The sequence below is a fragment of the Amphiura filiformis genome, chromosome 9, assembly GCF_039555335.1.
Source record: "Amphiura filiformis chromosome 9, Afil_fr2py, whole genome shotgun sequence".
NCBI classification, from domain to species: Eukaryota; Metazoa; Echinodermata; class Ophiuroidea; order Amphilepidida; family Amphiuridae; genus Amphiura; species Amphiura filiformis.
Window position 1 is genome coordinate 62,037,514 of NC_092636.1, and position 21,055 is coordinate 62,058,568.

General features: G+C 35.4%; 1 protein-coding gene across 1 annotated transcript; it reads right to left on the reverse strand.

Annotated features, from left to right (window-relative positions):
* Positions 1-765: 765 nt before the first annotated feature.
* Positions 766-14,222, reverse strand: LOC140160379 (uncharacterized). The gene is made up of 7 exons (XM_072183620.1): positions 13,948-14,222; positions 6,288-6,398; positions 4,022-4,206; positions 3,237-3,676; positions 2,789-2,928; positions 2,281-2,347; positions 766-1,095 (listed from the first exon to the last, which is right to left on the reverse strand). Exons 1-7 carry the CDS (start codon positions 13,993-13,995, stop codon positions 773-775), a joined length of 1,314 nt encoding a protein of 437 aa, XP_072039721.1. The 5' UTR covers positions 13,996-14,222; the 3' UTR covers positions 766-772.
* Positions 14,223-21,055: the final 6,833 nt, after the last annotated feature.

A 21,055-nucleotide genomic window follows, 5' to 3' on the forward strand; every position in this document is an offset into this window, starting at 1 on the left:
ATGCATGGGAAAGGTCATAAAAATTACAATTATACAAAAATGGATAATAACAAAGATAAAAGATTAAACAAACATCTAAACTGTCTTTAACTCTAGCTGAAGGAGTTAAGCTCATGCTCACTTTGAAGGTACGAATTTACCTCGCTCGTATGGCAACATTTACCAGATTTATTCGGCTGATGATCGAGCCATGGTATCGTATGTTACATCTTGTGCATGACGTCTTAAACTTAATCTTGTGCATGACGTCTTAAACTTAATCTTGTGCATGACGTCTTAAATGACAATTTTTAAGAATGTAACTTGCGCAAATCATTCAAAGAGTCAAACTTTTTTCACTTCTTTGACTGGTCACTTAACCCAGGGGGGGAGTCACTCCCATTGTGGCCTGTACACCATCCGCGATAATGGAAACGCGTAATAAGGGTAGTTTTTCGTGGGTATGCACGATACGCGCGTATCGTGTTTAGGGTGTCAAAAACATGAAAAATTGAAAAAAAAGAGTAGCAAAATTGCAACTGCTATACGCGGAAATGAAATTTAGGGTATGAAATTTGATGTAAGGAATAAAATCCCTGTTTAGGGCGCGTGTTACCTGTTTAGGTATCGCGTTTTAGCCAAGGGTTAAATCCTTGTTTAGGTGCTTTTCAAAAGTTGATTATCGCGGATGGTGTACAGGCCACAATGGGAGTGACCCCGGGTCACTTAACTGTGAAAGCATAGGTGATGACAATTATTAGCGTTTAAATGTAGGCCTATACGCCTCTTTTTCTCAGACCGCCGTGATTTTATCATTCAGAATGTACTCGATCACTATATTTGCGGCATCCTGTCGCTTGATACCCTGCAAGTCATTTATAAGGCTTTCCAATGTTCTAGTGTCTGGATGTTCAGTCATTTCTGTATCAAATAAAGTCATAATCCCACCATCATTTGCGCTTGAGATGTACCCTATTGTTTTTTTAGTATAATGCCATTTGCTAGCTAAATGTCGCCAGTCTTTAATCATGTTAATCTTACTGTTATTTTCTTTCGGAGTTAACTTTTGGTGGAGTTCTTGTAGAACATCATAATTCAATGTGTCAATGTACATACCTGAAATAAAAACAGATACCGTATGTGGTCGTGTTAGTGCAAGATTTGCAGTTTTGAAACATTATAGGACCCCAACTATTCAAATACCCATGAAAATTACAATATGAATCACAAAATTTTGAAACATCGTATCAAATTATTTGCCTTAAAATTGTTGCAATCAATGTATTTTATACCCTTGTATCGGGAAATATTATTCACATTGCTATTATGCAATCAATGTATATCCGGATACAGGAAATCAACATTGTTAAACTGCACATTGCTATTATTGCAATTAATGTCTACACTGGTATATAGGAAAGTTAATCTTGCTATTAACGTTACAATCAATATCTCTCGAAATGTAGAATAGTGAAAACCTCACTCCCCAAAAGAGTGATTCACTTATAAAACCACTCAAAAAAGAGTGAAATGTGTTTTTTAACTTTAAAACCACTCTAAAAATAGTGAAACTACTCTAAAAGAGTGAATTTTAATTCTTTCAAGGAGTTAAATGAATGACAACTGTAAAAACGTGTTGTCCTTCATTTAACTCCTTGAACGGGTTGAAATTCACTCTTTAAGAGTGGGTTTCACTCTTTTTTTAGTGGTTTTAAAGTTGAGTGGTTTTTATAAGTGAATCACTCGTTTGGGGAGAGAGTTTTTTCACTCTTTTACATACTATGGTACAGGAAAATCAACATTGCTATTAACATTGCACCAGGTACAGAAACTTCACATTGGTATACAGGTTGCAATCAATGTATAGTGTATCCTGATGTAGGAAAATCAACTTTGCTATTATTGTAGCAAGCAATGTTTACCCTGGTGTAGGAAAATCAACATTGCTATTAACGTTGCAAGCAATGTATGTCCTTGAACGATGCAACTGGTAGAGGAAAATCAACATTGTTATTAACATTGCAACCAATATATCATGGTACAGGGAACTTCACATAGCTGTTAATGTTGCAATCTATGTATCGTACAGAAAATTAATCTGCTATGAACATTTCAATCAATGAATACCTAGGTACAGGAAAATCAAAATTGCTACTAACGTTGCGATCAATGTATATTCTGGTACAGGAAAATTCACATTGCTAATAACGTTAAAACCAATATCCTGGTACAGGAAAATCGATATTGCTATTAATGTTGCAATGTAGGGCTACATGGGTGCAAAATATTAACATAACTCACTATTGCCTCTTGCTTTAGCCTTTTCAGCTCGGGACCTGACTTCCCTTTCTTTAGATTTCTTGCCCATCTGTAAAAGAAAACAAATGAATAAAGAACTGAAATTAAATAAAGGCAAAAGGACTCGGTTGTGAAATGGTAATACAATAAAAAAAAAATATTTCAAAATTTGTAACTAACCCTTGTTAGAATAATTTGACTTAATGTTCATTGTTCTGATGCTGTTAATGATCATTACATAATAGGCTATAATATTGTTTTGGGTATGTGAATATGTACCTATTTGCGCTGTAAAATTTGTACTATAATTGTTAGATTTTCGTTATATCTTAATTTTCAAAATTGCTGACAATCATCATTGTATTAATATTGTTGATTTAGTCATCTATTATATCCATAAATCTGCCCAGTTAACATAAATATCAGAAGACTATATAGTCTAATTCTAAGTCTATTTAAAACTTCTTACATAAAAGGACAAGAGCAATTTATTTTCTACTTAAATACTTACCTTAATAACCTTATCACGCGTGTCAGTTCCTAACGTTGGTAATTTAGGCGAACACGATGCCGAGGTTCCCTGTGCCAAAGAGCTTTGTAGACCTGCTGGTGCAGATATACTCCTTTGACATGCATGTCTTCCATTGGCACCTACATTTAGATGACAGAAAAACTATTTAAGGTACTGCATGGGTTACGAATGTAGGCCTATAAATACCCTGATACACGGGGTTCAAATAGAGCTTAGCAGATAAAATATTCGAATTCAACATACCCGAATTATACAAAAATAAGATGATTGCCAGCTTTAACACAAACTTGCCGAATGAAAAGCACATACAGGATATCAACATTGTTATCAAAATTATGATAAAGGAAATAAAAACAGCCAATCTTAATTGTTGATGGAGAATGAGGGATGAGATTATCAATCAGATCATCCCTTAAGCAATGCTTACCGATTTCAGGATCACTCTGCTCCAATGCATCAAAACGAAGCCTATTGAGGTACTCTCTTCCTTTCCATTTCCAGATCAATACCACCAGTGCTGTTACCAGAACAGATAGTACTCCAACTATAATTAAAATGACTTTCAGGTTTCCTGTCTTATTCAGACTAACTTTGATCAGATCATCTGAGCTCATACTAGGTATATGTGTTGTTATTGTTGACGGTGTTGATTCCGCAGGCGTTGATTCAATGTCAGTCCATGTTGAAAACGATGATGTGCGTAAGTTTTGTGATGTTGTGATCCTCAGTGGTGATGTTGCAGAAATTGCGATTCGTTGAGATGAAATCTGTCTCGAGGTTGGCTGAACTTTAGTTGTTGCTGCATTCAAACATTCCCATTCATTACAAGGGACGCATAGATTATCCAAATCACTGTGCTTCACGAATCTGAAGAAATAGTGTTATACATGAGAAGTCACTGTAATCATGTTGGTCAGTTTTGTCAATTTTAATTGTAACTGTTTAAAGAGTTAACAACACATCTGGATTTATTCATAAAGTGTTACACAAGTTCAACATTATGACAAAACATAATCCATGATAATAAAAGTGCCCATCTCGCCAAGGTCCTGACCATCTAAAAGAACATTGTGATATAAGGACAAGGTTACCTGCCAAAATTCTAGTATAAACATTTCATAATTTTTGGTATTTAGTTACTGCAGCAACCTGTTCAGTTGGCCTGACCAACGATGTTAGACCTTTAAATACGTTATATCAAGCTATACTCACCCAGGAATGCATTCGCAAAGCCTATTTTGAGTAGAAGTACATTGTCTGATCTCTCTCACCCCATTTACTGAGTCACACCTTGTACACTGCTTACATTGTTTCTTGGTGTGATTGTTATCTTGGTAAAATCCTGTTGCACATTCCATGCATTTTCCTTGGCTTCCAACTCCAAAACCACATTCATCCTTTAATTTTATCAAAAAGAAATTTCGCAGAATTGTTATATCATTATAATCAAAAAGTTATATCAATTTTGCTGAAGGGCGCAATGTTGGATATTCTTCTTTTCCCCACAAATTGTCCCAGGTCGAGGTGAGACACAAAACGCAAAAAGGTTTACAGTTTTGACAAATGTTCCGGGCAAATGTTATGGGCGAGTCGGTTGGAAAGAATATTGCCATAATATATGAAGAAAACTAAATGTTACTTCTGTCTTTGAGGTAGTGTATCCTATTGGATATGCATGGAATTACTTATGCCCGAACGTAAAGAATTACGATTTGTTTCATCTTCACGTCAAAACAGTGTCTACAATCCCGGACATAAGTAGTTGGAACATTAATGTCCCAGTAGGACTGTTTCCGTTATTATACTTGACATATACCGTACTAAAATTGCGCTTTCTTTGGTGTGAGGTTTGAACGCTTCCCTACTTCTACAATTCCCTCCCCACTGCCCCACCAATCAATGTTGGGTGTCTCTAGGGGGCTCTAGGGATGCTGCATGACCAAATAAACAAGTATCAACATTGACCGGTGTGATGTGCCCTGAGTAATTTGATTTGATTATTTATCTTTGTTTACAATTGCATGAGTGATGACATTTTGGGGGAATTCCCCTTTCAAATTGAGCAAAAAAAATTGAATCATATCTAATTTGGAATATTTGGAAACCCCCTAAGATTGTAAAGTGAAGATGACATCGTATGGTATTCCCCTCAGGAAGTGATGTCACGGGATTCCCCTCAGGAATTTATGTCATGTGAAAGGTTAATGTTATAAATAAGACTTGGAAATTTCCCAGACTGCAGAATAGTGTGAAGGTAGTAATTGCCTATTAATAGAATGGTGTTTTTTTTTCAGTGCTTGGTATATAAGAAAATGAAAACATAATTCTTCACAGTTTATAGTGTTGATCTGGGCTAGCTAGCTAATATGCTTACAGTCCAATTCCTTCAAAGAAAGGAAATTGCAAACCAGAATTATTTCATGTAGTTAATGTACTACTGCCTGCCAGTGTTGTCGGAGGAGATCTACAATACGTCAAAGAGCGTACTTCTTCCAAGAAAGGAATATATATTCTTCTGTCGACTTGCTGAAGTCTGGTTTATGCATAGATTATCTAAATATGATAATCTATGGTTTTTGATCCAACACAAGTCAATATAAGTGGGGACAACTGCATCGCAGTCCTGCTTCTTGGAGATATTGTGTGAAAGGTGGAAATATGCAATGTGCGTCGATACTCTTTTGAGGTTTTGCACAGTACCGGAAGAAGAAGAATAGCACCAGTTTTGGAGAATGCAGCGCAAGGAGTTAAGTTTGGAGAAAGCAGCGCAAGAAATTAAGTTTGGAGAAAGCAGCGCAAAAGCGTTTGGAGAACAGTGCAAGGAGATAAGAGTTTGGAGAAAGCAACGCCATTTTTGTGCGAGGATTTTATTCGCAAGGATATTTATCAATGCAAGTGTACAAAGGACTTCGCTGATTTTCGCAGGACAAGTGATTAAGGATATTTACAGCAGCCGTCCAGAACATTGCAAGAACTCTGTTATCTTCAAGAAGAAGAATGCTGGCTAAGTACTAATAAGTTAAATTAATCATTGTGATTGTGTGATTATTTTATATGTGCATTTGTTGTCATATATTGTACCAATCATATACCACTTTCAATTAAAGACTTAGATTTTGTTAGCTTAATCAAACAGTGTATTTGTGTTGTGCATTCGTGTGAATTTGGGTAAAAGGTGATTTTGGCCTTGAGTCAGTACGACTCGTAACACCGGGGAAATGGTGGACATATTTGAAGTGTCCGTATCAAAGTGTTCCAACCATTTTGTCCGGGATTGTAGCTTATTCATAAGATTCTAGGGTTAGTTACACTAGTACATTGGCACATTGTAGTTTGGGATGGACGTATCTCTGAATGATCCTTTAAAATAGTTTGTTAAGAAAACATGCAAGCAACATGCGATTCTCAAATGAGACTGCCAAGAATTGTTAACTGCACCTTATTTATACTTCCTTTAGAAATAGATACTAATACTTACAACGGTAGTGTGCCAGCCTTTAGGACAACGCGTGCAAATCTTGCATACATTCTCTTCATTATTCCAAAATTGATCTTCACCTTTACATTCCTCATAGGATTGACCAGCAACCTATAGAGTAAGAGATTTTAGAGAAAGACAATTAGGCAAAAAACAAATTGTTTGCTTGCCCTCCACCGACCGAGCCAAAATTGGCCCAAATCAGGGCCGGCCCTTAAAAAATGTTAGTTTTTAGTTTATAATTTTAATGGTTTTTATTACTTTTTCTGTGTCTAAATTTCATTTCAAAGCTAAATTTGGCCAACAAAATATTTCTTAAGAGGAAAATCATTACTGTAAACTATTATAATATCTATAACTATCCATTCATGCATCAATGTTTCCAATAAACTTGGCGTCTTATGCCTGTAAGTATGTAGTCGTTCTAATTGAATCTATGGTGTATCTTGCGTATTGAAGGTCTGAAGTGAAGTATTGAAAATTGGGATCCGTAATTTTCTCTGGTTTATCATATCCACACTTTTCTAAACCATGACAAGCAGGGCCACTAGCGATTCGATATAAAATACAGCAGAGGTAGGTGGACAAGATCAGAATATCAAAGCTGATATCAGCAGCAGATAAATTCTTCATCAACACTGATATCAGCAGGAGATAAATCCGTCATCAATACTGATATCATCAGTAGATAGATTCTTCTTCAATGCTGATATCAGCAGTATAGTAGATACTTCATTAATAATGATATCAGCAGCAGATAAATTCTTCATCAATACTGATATCAACAGTAGATAGATCCTTCATCAATACTGATATAAGCAGTAGATAAATTCTTCATCAATAACCTGTATATCAACAGTGGGTACGTACTTCATCAACACTAATATCAGCAGCAGATAGATACTTCATCAATACCCATATCAGCAGCATATAGCTACTTCATCAATACTAACATGACTAATGTCAGCAGTAGGAAGCCATTTCATCATACGAATATCAGCAGTATATAGCTACTCATCAATACTAATATCAACATTCAACAGTAGATAGCTACTTCATCAATACAAATATCAGCAGTATATAGCTAATTCATCAATACTAATATCAACAGTAGATAGCCATTTCAATACTAATATCACCAGTAGATAGCTAATACATCCATACTAATATCAGCAGTAGAAAGCTACTTCATTAGTATATAGCTAATTCATCAATACTAATATCAGCAGTAGATAGCTACTTCATCAATACAAATATCAGCAGTATATAGCTAATTCATCAATACAAATATCAGCAGTAGATAGCTACTTCATCAATACAAATATCAGCAGTATATAGCTAATTCATCAATACAAATATCAGCAGTAGATAGCTACTTCATCAATACAAATATCAGCAGTATATAGCTAATTCATCAATACAAATATCAACAGTAGATAGCCATTTCAATACTAATATCACCAGTAGATAGCTAATACATCCATACTAATATCAGCAGTAGAAAGCTACTTCATTAGTATATAGCTAATTCATCAATACTAATATCAGCAGTAGATAGCTACTTCATCAATACAAATATCAGCAGTATATAGCTAATTCATCAATACAAATATCAGCAGTAGATAGCTACTTCATCAATACAAATATCAGCAGTATATAGCTAATTCATCAATACAAATATCAGCAGTAGATAGCTACTTCATCAATACAAATATCAGCAGTATATAGCTAATTCATCAATACAAATATCAGCAGTAGATAGCTACTTCATCAATACAAATATCAGCAGTATATAGCTAATTCATCAATACTAATATCAACAGTAGATAGCCATTTCAATACTAATATCACCAGTAGATAGCTAATACATCCATACTAATATCAGCAGTAGAAAGCTACTTCATTAGTATATAGCTAATTCATTAATACTAATATCAGCAGTAGATAGCTACTTCATCAATACAAATATCAGCAGTATATAGCTAATTCATCAATACAAATATCAGCAGTAGATAGCTACTTCATCAATACAAATATCAGCAGTATATAGCTACTTCATCAATACAAATATCAGCAGTAGATAGCTACTTCATCAATACAAATATCAGCAGTATATAGCTAAATAATCAATACTAATATCAGCAGTAGATAGCTACTTCATCAATACAAATATCAGCAGTATATAGCTAATTCATCAATACAAATATCAGCAGTAGATAGCTACTTCATCAATACAAATATCAGCAGTATATAGCTACTTCATCAATACAAATATCAGCAGTAGATAGCTACTTCATCAATACAAATATCAGCAGTATATAGCTAATTCATCAATACAAATATCAGCAGTAGATAGCTACTTCATCAATACAAATATCAGCAGTATATAGCTAATTCATCAATACAAATATCAGCAGTAGATAGCTACTTCATCAATACAAATATCAGCAGTATATAGCTACTTCATCAATACAAATATCAGCAGTAGATAGCTACTTCATCAATACAAATATCAGCAGTAGATAGCTAATACATCCATACAAATATCAGCAGTAGATAGCTACTTCATCAATACAAATATCAGCAGTAGATAGCTACTTCATCAATACAAATATCAGCAGTAGATAGCTACTTCATCAATACAAATATCAGCAGTAGATAGCTAATTCATCAATACTAATATCAACAGTAGATAGCCATTTCAATACTAATATCACCAGTAGATAGCTAATACATCCATACTAATATCAGCAGTAGAAAGCTACTTCATTAGTATATAGCTAATTCATCAATACTAATATCAGCAGTAGATAGCTACTTCATCAATACAAATATCAGCAGTATATAGCTAATTCATCAATACAAATATCAGCAGTAGATAGCTACTTCATCAATACAAATATCAGCAGTATATAGCTACTTCATCAATACAAATATCAGCAGTAGATAGCTACTTCATCAATACAAATATCAGCAGTATATAGCTAATTCATCAATACTAATATCAGCAGTAGATAGCTACTTCATCAATACAAATATCAGCAGTATATAGCTAATTCATCAATACAAATATCAGCAGTAGATAGCTACTTCATCAATACAAATATCAGCAGTATATAGCTACTTCATCAATACAAATATCAGCAGTAGATAGCTACTTCATCAATACAAATATCAGCAGTATATAGCTAATTCATCAATACAAATATCAGCAGTAGATAGCTACTTCATCAATACAAATATCAGCAGTATATAGCTAATGCATCAATACAAATATCAGCAGTAGATAGCTACTTCATCAATACAAATATCAGCAGTATATAGCTACTTCATCAATACAAATATCAGCAGTAGATAGCTACTTCATCAATACAAATATCAGCAGTAGATAGCTACTTCATCAATACAAATATCAGCAGTAGATAGCTACTTCATCAATACAAATATCAGCAGTAGATAGCTACTTCATCAATACAAATATCAGCAGTATATAGCTAATACATCAATACTAATATCAACAGTTTCATCCCTAGAAAGATGAAACGGAAACAGCCGTGGATCTCTCAGCAGACCTTAAACCTAGCTGATGACAGGAAGAGAGCAAAGGCAGATGGAGGAAAGGAAGAATGGGCACGCTTAAACAAAGAGGTCTCCAAAAGTGTTAAGGAGGACAAAAGAAACTACATCGAAAGGAAGTGTGTGGAAATGGAAAGATGTAAGGGTGACTCAAAAATAGCTTTTGGTATTGCCAAAGAACTTACCAAGAAGTGGACCCCCAGGATGGATGTTATAAATGATGAGAAAGGTAACACTCTTACCGTAAGTGTAGACATCAAAAGGCGATGGGTTCAGTATAGTTCCCAGCTGTTTGAGGCACAAGATGACAAGGTGTATGTACAGTGTGAAACGAGTGAGGAAGAACCTCCACCATTGAGATCTGAAGTTGAGCTTGCCATGGAACAAATGAAAATGCTAAGTCACCTGGCATTGATAATGTAGCTTCTGAGTTGTGGAAGGCAACTGGGAAAGAAGGATAGACCTAATGTGGCGTCTATGTGGTATCATCTGGAAAAAGAAGAAATGGCCGAGAGACTGGTGCAGGGCAGTATTTATTCCACTGCCAAAGAAGGAAATTTGAAAGAGTGTGCCAATCACGGACCATCAGCCTGATTTGTCATGCAAGTAAAGTGCTTCTGAAGATCATCATCAAGAGAATGAAGAACAAAATGGAGCAGGAAATATCTGATGAGCAGGCAGGATTTCGTGAAGGAAGGGGTACTAGGGACCAAATTGTCAATATCAGGAATGTGATTGAGAAATGCAGAGAGCATAGACTTCCTCTTTACATGTGCTTCATAGATTACAGTAAAGCTTTTGACTGTGTTAGCCACCCTCAGATGTGGGAAACTATGAAAAGATGGGTTTTCCAAGTCATCTTGTGGATCTGATCAGCTGCTTATATGAAGACCAAGAATCGGCAGTCAGAACAAGTAGTGGAGACACAGATTGGTTCAAGATTGGAAGAGGCTTACGACAGGGCTGTGTGCTATCACCAAACCTATTTAACATCTACTCTGAAGACATAATGAGAACAGCTTTGGAGGGGTTTGAAGGTGGAGTGAAGTTTGGCGGTACAAGAATTACTAACCTGAGGTACGCCGATGATACCACTCTTATTTGTAGCAGCAGAGTAGAGCTGATTGATCTTTTGAAGCGCATCAAAGAGGCCAGTGAAGAAAAACACCTTCTCCTGAACACAAAGAAGACAAAAATAATGGTTGTAGACAGAGAGAGAAAAGTGATGAGTTTGTGATAGATGGACAACAGATTGAGGAGGTGAAGCAATTTGAATATCTGGGTTCAATGATTAACAACAGTGGTGACAGCACAACTGAAATTAAGAGAAGACTGGCTATTGCAAGGACAACTGTGCAGGGCATGTCAAGCATATGGAAAAGCAGAGGCCTATCCATTGACCTCAAGGTACGCCTACTGCGTGCAACTGTGTTTTCCATTGCCACTTATGGATGCGAGTCTTGGGCTATGACCAAGAATGATAGGAAAAGAGTAGATGCTTTTGAGATGTGGTGTTACAGGAGGCTTCTACGAGTGACATGGAAAGACAGGAGAACAAATTCCTGGATCCTTGACAAGATTGGTACAAGTCTAACCATCAGAAGCGGCATAATGGAGAGAAAGCTGAAGTACTTTGGCCATATTGTCAGGAAACATGGAGGTGTAGAAAAACAGATTTTGCAAGGGGCCATGGAAGGCAACGAGGAATAGGACGCCCACCAACATCTTGGACTAATGACGTGAAGCTGGTTTCTAACCAGGGAATGCAAGGTGCAACACACTTGGCATCGGATCGAGTGAGATGGCGTACTCTTGTGAAGACCACAGCAGCGCTACACAGCGCCACCTGACAGAGAGAGAGAGAGAGAGAGAGATAGCCATTTCAATACTAATATCACCAGTAGATAGCTAATGCATCCATACTAATATCAGCAGTAGAAAGCTACTTCATTAGTATATAGCTAATTCATCAATACTAATATCAGCAGTAGATAGCTACTTCATCAATACAAATATCAGCAGTATATAGCTAATTCATCAATACTAATATCAGCAGTAGATAGCTACTTCATCAATACAAATATCAGCAGTATATAGCTAATTCATCAATACTAATATCAACAGTAGATAGCCATTTCAATACTAATATCACCAGTAGATAGCTAATACATCCATACTAATATCAGCAGTAGAAAGCTACTTCATGTAGCTGCAGGTAATATGGGACAGCAGGTAATATGGGACACCTGTTTTCATTTTAACAAAAAGTAGCTTAGAGAAGGTAAACACTTTAAGTTGATTTGTTAAGTGTTTAGAGACATCAATTGTGCATCTAGAAATGCAGTTTTGGAGTCTGTGTATCAAACTCTTGGAAATCAATGCCAGAAAGAGTGAAAGTGCCCAAAAAATTATGTAGTTTTTTTGGCCTGATATAAAATCAATGACGTCACATTTTATCATTGTGTATCCAAAAAACTCTGGTACTGAGGGGCATTTGTCATTTTTTATGATCTTTAGGTGATGGGTTAAGCTTATCAGCAGGTAAAATTCCACTGACAAGTGGCACTTTCCTTTTATAAATGATTATTTTCTCTGATTTTCAACTGAATGGGTGCAGGTAATATGGGACACATAGGAAATTGTGTGCATTGTCAATGCGAAAAGCAAAACTATTTAGAAAATTGAATTTTCTTGTAGAAATTTGCATTTAACATTCAAAATCATGTAACAAAAATGTTTTTAGAACAAAAGAGTGATTTTCTGAACTTTTGATTTTCACCATAGAGATACCACAGTGTCCCATATTACCTGCACATGCAGGTAATATGGGACACTTGACGATGACGTCATTTTGACGCCATAGCGCCCAAACAAACATAAAAACAAGGTAACATTGCCTGTCTTATTAATCTTAAAGGACAGGTTGTTCATCATAACAATCTCTTGTGGGCATATCTTCTTTAGTTTTTATGCAAATAAGCTAAACGTCCTTAATGGTCCCATATTCCTTGCAGGTACCCTATATAGCTAACTCATCAATACTAATATCAGCAGTAGATAGCTACTTCATCAATACAAATATCAGCAGTATATAGCTAATTCATCAATACTAATATCAGCAGTAGATAGCTACTTCATCAATACAAATATCAGCAATAGCTAATGCATACATACTAGTATCAGCAGTAGAAAGCTACTTCATCAATACAAATATCAGCAGTAGATAGCTAATTCATCAATACTAATATCAGCAGTAGATAGCTACTTCATTTACTAATATTAGCAGTAGAAAGCTAATTCATTCATTAATACTAATATGAACAGTACAAAGCTATCAATACTAATATCAGCAGTAGATAGCTCATTCATCAATACTGATGTTAGCAGTAGATACTTACTTCATCAATAGGCCTACTATTATATCAGTAGATAGCTACTTCATCAACAATACTAATATATCCAGTAGATACTTCATCAATACTAATGTCAGCAGTAGACAGCTACTTCATCAATACTAATATTAGCAGTAGATAGCTACTTCAGCAGTAGATAGCTACTCCATAATATCAGCAGTACGCAGATAGCTACTCCTTTAATACTAACATCTCAAGTAGAAAACACAAGGTATGTAAATGCATTATTTCTGGACAAATGCACATAATTAAAATGATGCACATAGTTAAAAATACACATTGTTCATTTGTCCACTTTATCTTTTTTCTTTCATCGATATCAGCAATAAACAGATACTTCATCAATACTGATATCAGCAGCAGATAATTCTTTATCAATACTGATATTAGCTATGTTTGTGGCAGGGAGAAAGATCACCAAGGGAGCCTATAATAGATTGAGAACTTGTAGTTGTTGAGAGCAGTAACGTTATGAATGTTTGAAAACACGATCTAAGGCGTCGTTCTGTGAAGCCGGAAGTCAGGACTCCCTGCAAGACACGTTTAAATGTAATGTTTCGGTTAGACATATAACTTAATAATTGTCACACTGCACATAATAGACCTATGTGATTTCTTTTAGCCATTATCTGTAAGACTAAGAGAGAAATTACTTTTTATTTAGGGCTTACCACAACAATGCTGCTGATCAATATACCGGCACACACAGCGAACTTCATTCTATTGGCAATCTTTCACAACTTCTTCATCAGCCATTGTTCTTCGCAACATGTTTCTGTAATGGTAAATGAGACAGCTTATCCGGGCAGAAAATGATGTGTTCGATGGTTAGTAGATAACGTAATATTTTGCTAGCAAGAAAGTTTTTCGAAGACCCCAAAAAAGCTTCTTTTTCTCCCTCTCATTCCTCCTGATGCTATGTTGATCAGTTTGTCCAGACACCTACTGCCACGTGGCATGTGTACTGCAAGACTATTAAAACGGGATTTCCCCTGATTGTGTAAAGGGAGTTCCTGTCATATTAGGCCCTATCCTAAATTATCAAGAGTTGTGATTTGCAAAAATATTGATCACGAGATCGATTTTAGGGTTGGCAGTCAGTAGACTCGGTTCCAGAGTATTTAATCCAGACGGCTTGTGCAAGTGGCGTAGCCAGGATTTCGGAACCGGAGAGGCAAAACTTGTTAATGTACCGACGGAAATATTTTTTAGAATTGTAGCCTGACCCAATTGTTTTTCGATGGTTTGAAAAAGTGAAGAGCAAAAAAAAAAAGAAAAAAAGAAGGGATTATAGGCACTACTGAACCTAAAACCAATGAACAATTTAAATTTTTGTTCCCTTTTTAAAGCTTCTAAAAAGTTTTTAAAGAACCTTTTTTGTCCTCGACATGGAACCTTCAAGAAAGAAAGATTCCTATAGAGTTCCATTTTGGCTTTTATAGAACCCTATGTTACAGAACTTTTTCTTTAGAGTGCATGGACAGCTATTTGACCCCGGGAGTTGGCTTTTTTGCATATGACATGATTAAGACGACATTGTATTACCATAAGCTACCATATCCCTTGACATTACGTTTCAGAAGCTCCCAGAAATATCATTTCGTTCACTCGAAAAAGGCACATTGCACACAACCATTCTCTGCACATCGAGGACATCTTAAGGCGATTTGCTTTACAAAATCAGCTATCTGTTTCATGTCATGCCCATACATACCTCATTTTAAAATGATTTTCTGATTAGCATACAATCTTTCTTTTTTCAAATCTACATCATAATAATATCCTAGAATCCTAGAATCTAATTCTCTAAACCCACTGTGCGGTCAGTATAATGCATGCCATTCAACTGTGTTACGCGACAGTGCTATTCGAGTTACTGAACAAATTAAAATGTATACCTGAATTCAAGATCGATGACAATATCAAGTAAAAACGGACGAAGACAAAAAGCGGCTATGCAGGAAAAAGCTCCATAGGCCTACTTTACCTCGTCTGACATCTTGAATCAGCCATTTTCCAATACCCTATTGATGAGCAAACACATGCGTGATTAGTAGGCCAGAAATCACTAATCAGTGCTTTCGTTTCACAATCAAAATTATTATATTTTTTTTTATAAATACAACCTTTCATAAGATTCATGAAGGTGGTGACCTAATTGATAAGCTCATCCTCCACTTTAGCCCATTAGAATGGGTTTTTTTCTGTCAGATCAGAACAAAGGTCATATTTTCTCATTATCACTATATCAAAGATGCCACTTGCTTGTCAGGCATCAGGAAGTTGCAAAGCGTAGCCACTTCTTCATTGCCAAAAAATCCTGAATTTATGTCTAAAAATGGCAAAAATCAGGAATTCCTGATAAATCAGGAAAAGTGGCATCTCTGCATTATAGACTTGAAATATATTTAACAAGTTTAGATGATGTTATTAGTAGCTTGGGGTACATCACACCCAGCAACAGCAGATATATGTTTACCTTCTGGTATCCAAACCACTGGAGCAATCAAAAAGAATAAGTCTGTGGGCCTCTATGTAAGGTATGTATCACATGAGATCACCCACCTTTAAAAGGACAATTATATGCATGTTTTGGACTCTTGCCAACGGAGCTTATGCAAGCATCAATTTGAAGCTTGAACCTACCCACCTCAAGCCTCAGCGATGATTGAGGTCAACAAAAGTATGACCTCAATCATCGGCATTGAATCAACGTCTATATTATGTCGACGCTTGAGGTGGGTAGGTTCAAGCTTCAAATTGATGCTTGCATTAATACATTAATATTCATGTTGAATATGTTTTGATATCCCTGAATTTTGCATAATTATACTTATTCAAACTCAGATGCAATTCTTTCTAGATTTATTATGCTTTGATAAGAGAACAAACCAAAAGATTAATGAAGCCCTAGTTTTGTCACCAGGCTGTCATCTCTCCCACCTGTTAATAACTGTAAGTGGAGGAAAAATAACACTGGTCAATGTTCTCATAATAAAAAAATGTAACTGAAATTTATAATCCCTTCCCCTGCATCCATCTTTTGGTTTGTTTTACAGCAGATTTATCAATAAATTAAATATATAATCAATATACATACAAAACATGTATAAGTTTAGTGGTTGTTAATAGAAATTTAATCACTGTTGCTGTTTTACATATTAACATTACGTTACAGTACACATAATCGCAATCAAGCAACTTGAGCTGGATGTCCGGAATATTGGTTTTCTACAGTGTAAGTGACACTATAGTTTGATCAGCTCGTAATAGGTGGGAAATATTTGGCTCTTACCACTACACCAAAAAGTAGACCCATGTTAAGAGTGCTATTAGTTGACTTGTCTGGTCTATATTTTGTGTGTTAAAGAAATTAGACAAATTATAGGACTTGAATTGATAATTTGTGATGCTTAAGGCGAGATATCTCAAGAGAATTCTCATAATTATAATAATTTGATATTAATCCGCGATGTTATAAGGCCCGCCGATTACGAGCTGATCAAAGTATATAATCATCCATTTCTCAACTGCTACTGGTTGAATTTAACAAAATGTTTCATTTACAATATGAAAATTGCCCGCAAAATTGATTCTGGAAAATTCAGGTCCCAATTGAATATGAAGAGTTCAGATGCAAAAGCTGATGAATACCATTTTCAAACTTCCTGAGTTAAGGCCAAAAACATCTGCTTTATACTAGCTTTAAATTGAAACCCTACTTTACAAATACCAACTTTTGAAAACCACGATAAAAAGTAGCATATATTTTCAAGTTCTTATTACTTGTTTATGTTTGACCAGTTATATTTGCATATATCTCAAATATTGCGGATATATAATGGATATATCAGCTTTTGCATCTGAACTCTTCATAATGGCATCCGATTCAATTTGCTTGATCATATAACATGTACTGTGTATAGACCACTTGACATCATTGTGTATCAACAAAGCCGAGGGACTGGCCTATCGACATGCTTGAACAAATGGCTTTCTTGTACTATATGAAATGTGTTGGGCGATTTAAAATGCATGTGCCCTGAGCAAAGTACGAATACGATGCGTATGCACACTGCAGGGCAAAGAACAATGAAAATTGTCATAATTCGCATGCATACTGCCGGACAATGACGTCACATGTCAAGTGGTCTATAGTTATGACACTGCTTTAATGCAGCAAAGGATAAAATTGAACAAAATTTTGTCTCAAAAACCTACAAATATAGCTATGTGACATTGACTTTGCCTTATAGATTTACTGTACATCATTGGACTCGACAATGTTTGTATCAAAGCGGAAAAAAGTAAGCCAAATTCTCAATAAGGCGGCAAAACCCCTGTTCTATGGGCGGACGGACCTTTCAAGTAGTGTCGGTCGGACCTTTTTTTTAAAAATTTGGGTCGGCATTCATTTGTACAGAAAAAAAGCATACACTCGCCTGACATTAATTTCCCTGTAGTTACACTTTGTTTCACCTCAAGTTTGGTTGTAACATATGTGCGTATGTTGCTGATCACCACAGACTTGCAGTTGCAGTACAGAATTGTGAATGCTAACCTAATCCCACATATCACGCTATAATAGCAGTTTGTAGGCATATTTGTAGCGCAACCGCACTAACGTCCCTACCAAACTTGCAATTGAAAAAAGTATAGAGAATTTCTGCAAGAAGTCTCCGGAATCACTTTTCAACACTATTTGATAGTGTCATTGATTGTGGACAAAAGCAATTCATTAGTACATGAAACAAATATGCTTGGCAATATTAGTGTGACATGAAAAAGCCACTGAATGTCTAAGAAAATAAAAACAAATATGTTTGGCAATATTTAGCGTGACATGACAAAGCCACTCAATGTCTAAGTAAATGAAAATAAATATTCTTGGCAATTTTTAATCCACTGAATAATAAGGACAAAAGATAACAAATAATACTAACATTTGAACCAACCGTTCCATTTAAAGGCACTATCAATCATTTGGTAAATCAGGAAAAGAAATCAAATATCAGCTTTTTGCTTTAAAGTGACCTAATCAGGCAACACATTAATGTTGGAGGAATCCACCTGTATGCACACTTACAGCAACACATAACTGAATGGAGTTCCAATCTTGCAGCATTGCTGCTTGCTTTCTTTTTTTCAACTTTTATTATGAAAAAAGTACATAATATGAGGAGTTTATGGACTTATTCTTCACTTTTAAGTTGTTCTAAAAACTCTTTTATACTTTCACTGACCAGTGGACTAAAGTGCCTTTAACTTGCAACTTTCATACATAATATTTCACTTAGATCCATGCATAATTTTTGTCAAAGGAGAAAATAGTGAAAAAATATTGTACACAAAGTATAATTGGTTAATACTGTTCTTCACATGAATACATTTTGTCTAATAACAAAAATGTACAAACTTTAAGGATTGTGAAAAAAACAACCCACCACACAAATATATGTGATTTATAGTGAACTTAGCTGAACCCATAAAGCCTTAGGACACTGGTTACATGCTACAAATGTGAAATGATTATGACAGCACCTGTAGGTGGTTACAATAAAAGTTTAACAGCCAGTATCAAAATATGTATTTGGAAACAAATAGTATTTCAGTTACCAGTATACTTTCTTTCTTTTTAGTCGCCTTTGGAGTTGATAGATGTCATTGCATATGTTGAAATACCACATCCCATACCATATTTGACACCCCATATTAATACCCCTTCCCTACTATCAATATGCATACATGTACCTTGTGGACTTCAACTTAAACCAGTTAAAAATCCTCTTTCAGTGTACTACCCAAAACATATTGTATACATAAATGAGTAAAATCATATGAAAGTCATCTGGGCAGTGACATATTGGTTCTACATCCCAGAAACTTTCTTCTTTTTATCAACCTGAATTAGGTATGATAGAACACAAACCGGCCTCATTCTACTGGAGTCGCCACACTCTGGTACATATTTAAGAAATATATGATGGATATTTCAAAACAAATTACACCAGATTTGAGTGGAGCCAGAGTCAAGTGAGTCCCGTTTATGCTCTCATATCTTAGTAAAAAAATATAACATGTATATCATCCCCGCCCTCACCAATTTGTGGAGATTTTCAAATATTTTGTTATTTCTCTTTACTGCCTTTGTTTCTAAAATTGTTGTGACGAAAAGACGTGTTAAGAAAATCTTGGTTATCATTTATAAACACATTGCAAACACTTTCTTCAAGCTAGGGGTAAGGCATTGGGGAAGTAATAAAAATATTAGGCCTCTCCGTTTTATGATGTGTTGACAAAGCCTTTGCAATTGCAATTTTACAAGGAAATGAATAGTAAATTTGTAACAAATTAAGGGGCACTACACCCCTGGCCAATTTTGTGCCTATTTTTGCATTTTTTCAAAAATTAAAGCGCATTGGTAACAAGTAAGATATGTATATTATAGGGGCAAGGACTACAACTACTGCACTAAAAACTCAGAAACTCAAGGCAAGTAGTTATTGATTTATTGATCAAATACTGGTGTTCCCTCATTTTTGACTATTAACACTGTTGTCTGTGCTGAAATAAAATTTCCAGTGCAGTAGTTGTAGTCCTTGCCCCTATAATATACATATCTTACTTGTCACCAAAGCGCTATGATTTTTGGGAAAAATGCAAAAATAGGCACAAAATTGGACAGGGGTGTAGTACCCCCTTAACAAATGATATAAAGGCCTCCCTCACCAAAATTTGAGAAGTCTGGACGATATACATATTATTTATTTTACTTGTTGGCTTATACACCATCGTTTTGCATAGAAAAATGGCAAGACTAAGGTACACCACGCATCTACAAACTGCACCATGATGATGTACCATTCTCATAATAATCAGAGGGTGTATGACAGGAGTGGTATATCAGATTCTAAAATTACATCAAAATATAATAATTAATATGTGACATGATCAAGGGGAATGAGTCACATGTTGGCCCTGGTCAAACACATGTTTCTAAAGAGGACATTTAGAGCTTTCAGAAACTGAAAACCCCATGTTGATACGACTTTTCTTTCTGAAGTTACGCCAATTTATCAATCGCTGAAAACAATATAAAACAAAAGAATTTTAACACTTTCTTTGCCAATATCTCAAAATCAATATTAGCGACATCCGACTCATTTCCCTTGATCATGTCACATATGTGCCCCCTTGCTAATTAGGCTGAATACTGATGCAAATTATTATTAAAATAGTTCTGCAGTGTCATGACCTACTCTCTTGTTGATTTTTTGATACATACCGGTACATAGAAATACAAACATCACAGTCAACTGAGGATGAGTGCTTCCCATTTTGCAAAAGTTTTATCACAAGGGTTTTCAACTACCACTGCAGCTTGCAAATGCAACTGAATTCTTTTTTAAAGCTGTTATATTGGAACTGCCAGTGTACATGTAGTACATTGTCCGTCGATAGCACAACAAAAGGGCAATAGTTGATATGTTACACTATTTATGGACCAAGTCTAATTTTCTTATTGACTGGTGTTTACATTGGAAAATTACAGATGAAATAACAGTGAAAATTCAAAATCCCACAACACAAACCAACCAGTGTGCAGGTGACTTTGGCCTGTTTGCTCGCAAAATTGAATTGACCTGGCTATATGTTTACCCAATGAGTGTTGGGGAATGCAACATCCTCTATTCAAATGAATAAGAAACTCTTAGCTTCACTTAAAAAAAATAATATCTTACAAAATATGAGTTTAAATCATGAACAAATAAGAATGCA

Coding starts and splice junctions, on each gene's coding strand:
- LOC140160379 (XM_072183620.1), bottom strand. CDS start 13,995: ATGAAGTTCGCTGTGTGTGCCGGTATATTGATCAGCAGCATTGTTGTG. Junction 3,677..4,021: donor CTTTGCGAATGCATTCCTGG/GTGAGTATAGCT, acceptor CTATTTCTTCAG/ATTCGTGAAGCACAGTGATT. Junction 2,348..2,788: donor CGCGTGATAAGGTTATTAAG/GTAAGTATTTAA, acceptor TTTCTTTTACAG/ATGGGCAAGAAATCTAAAGA.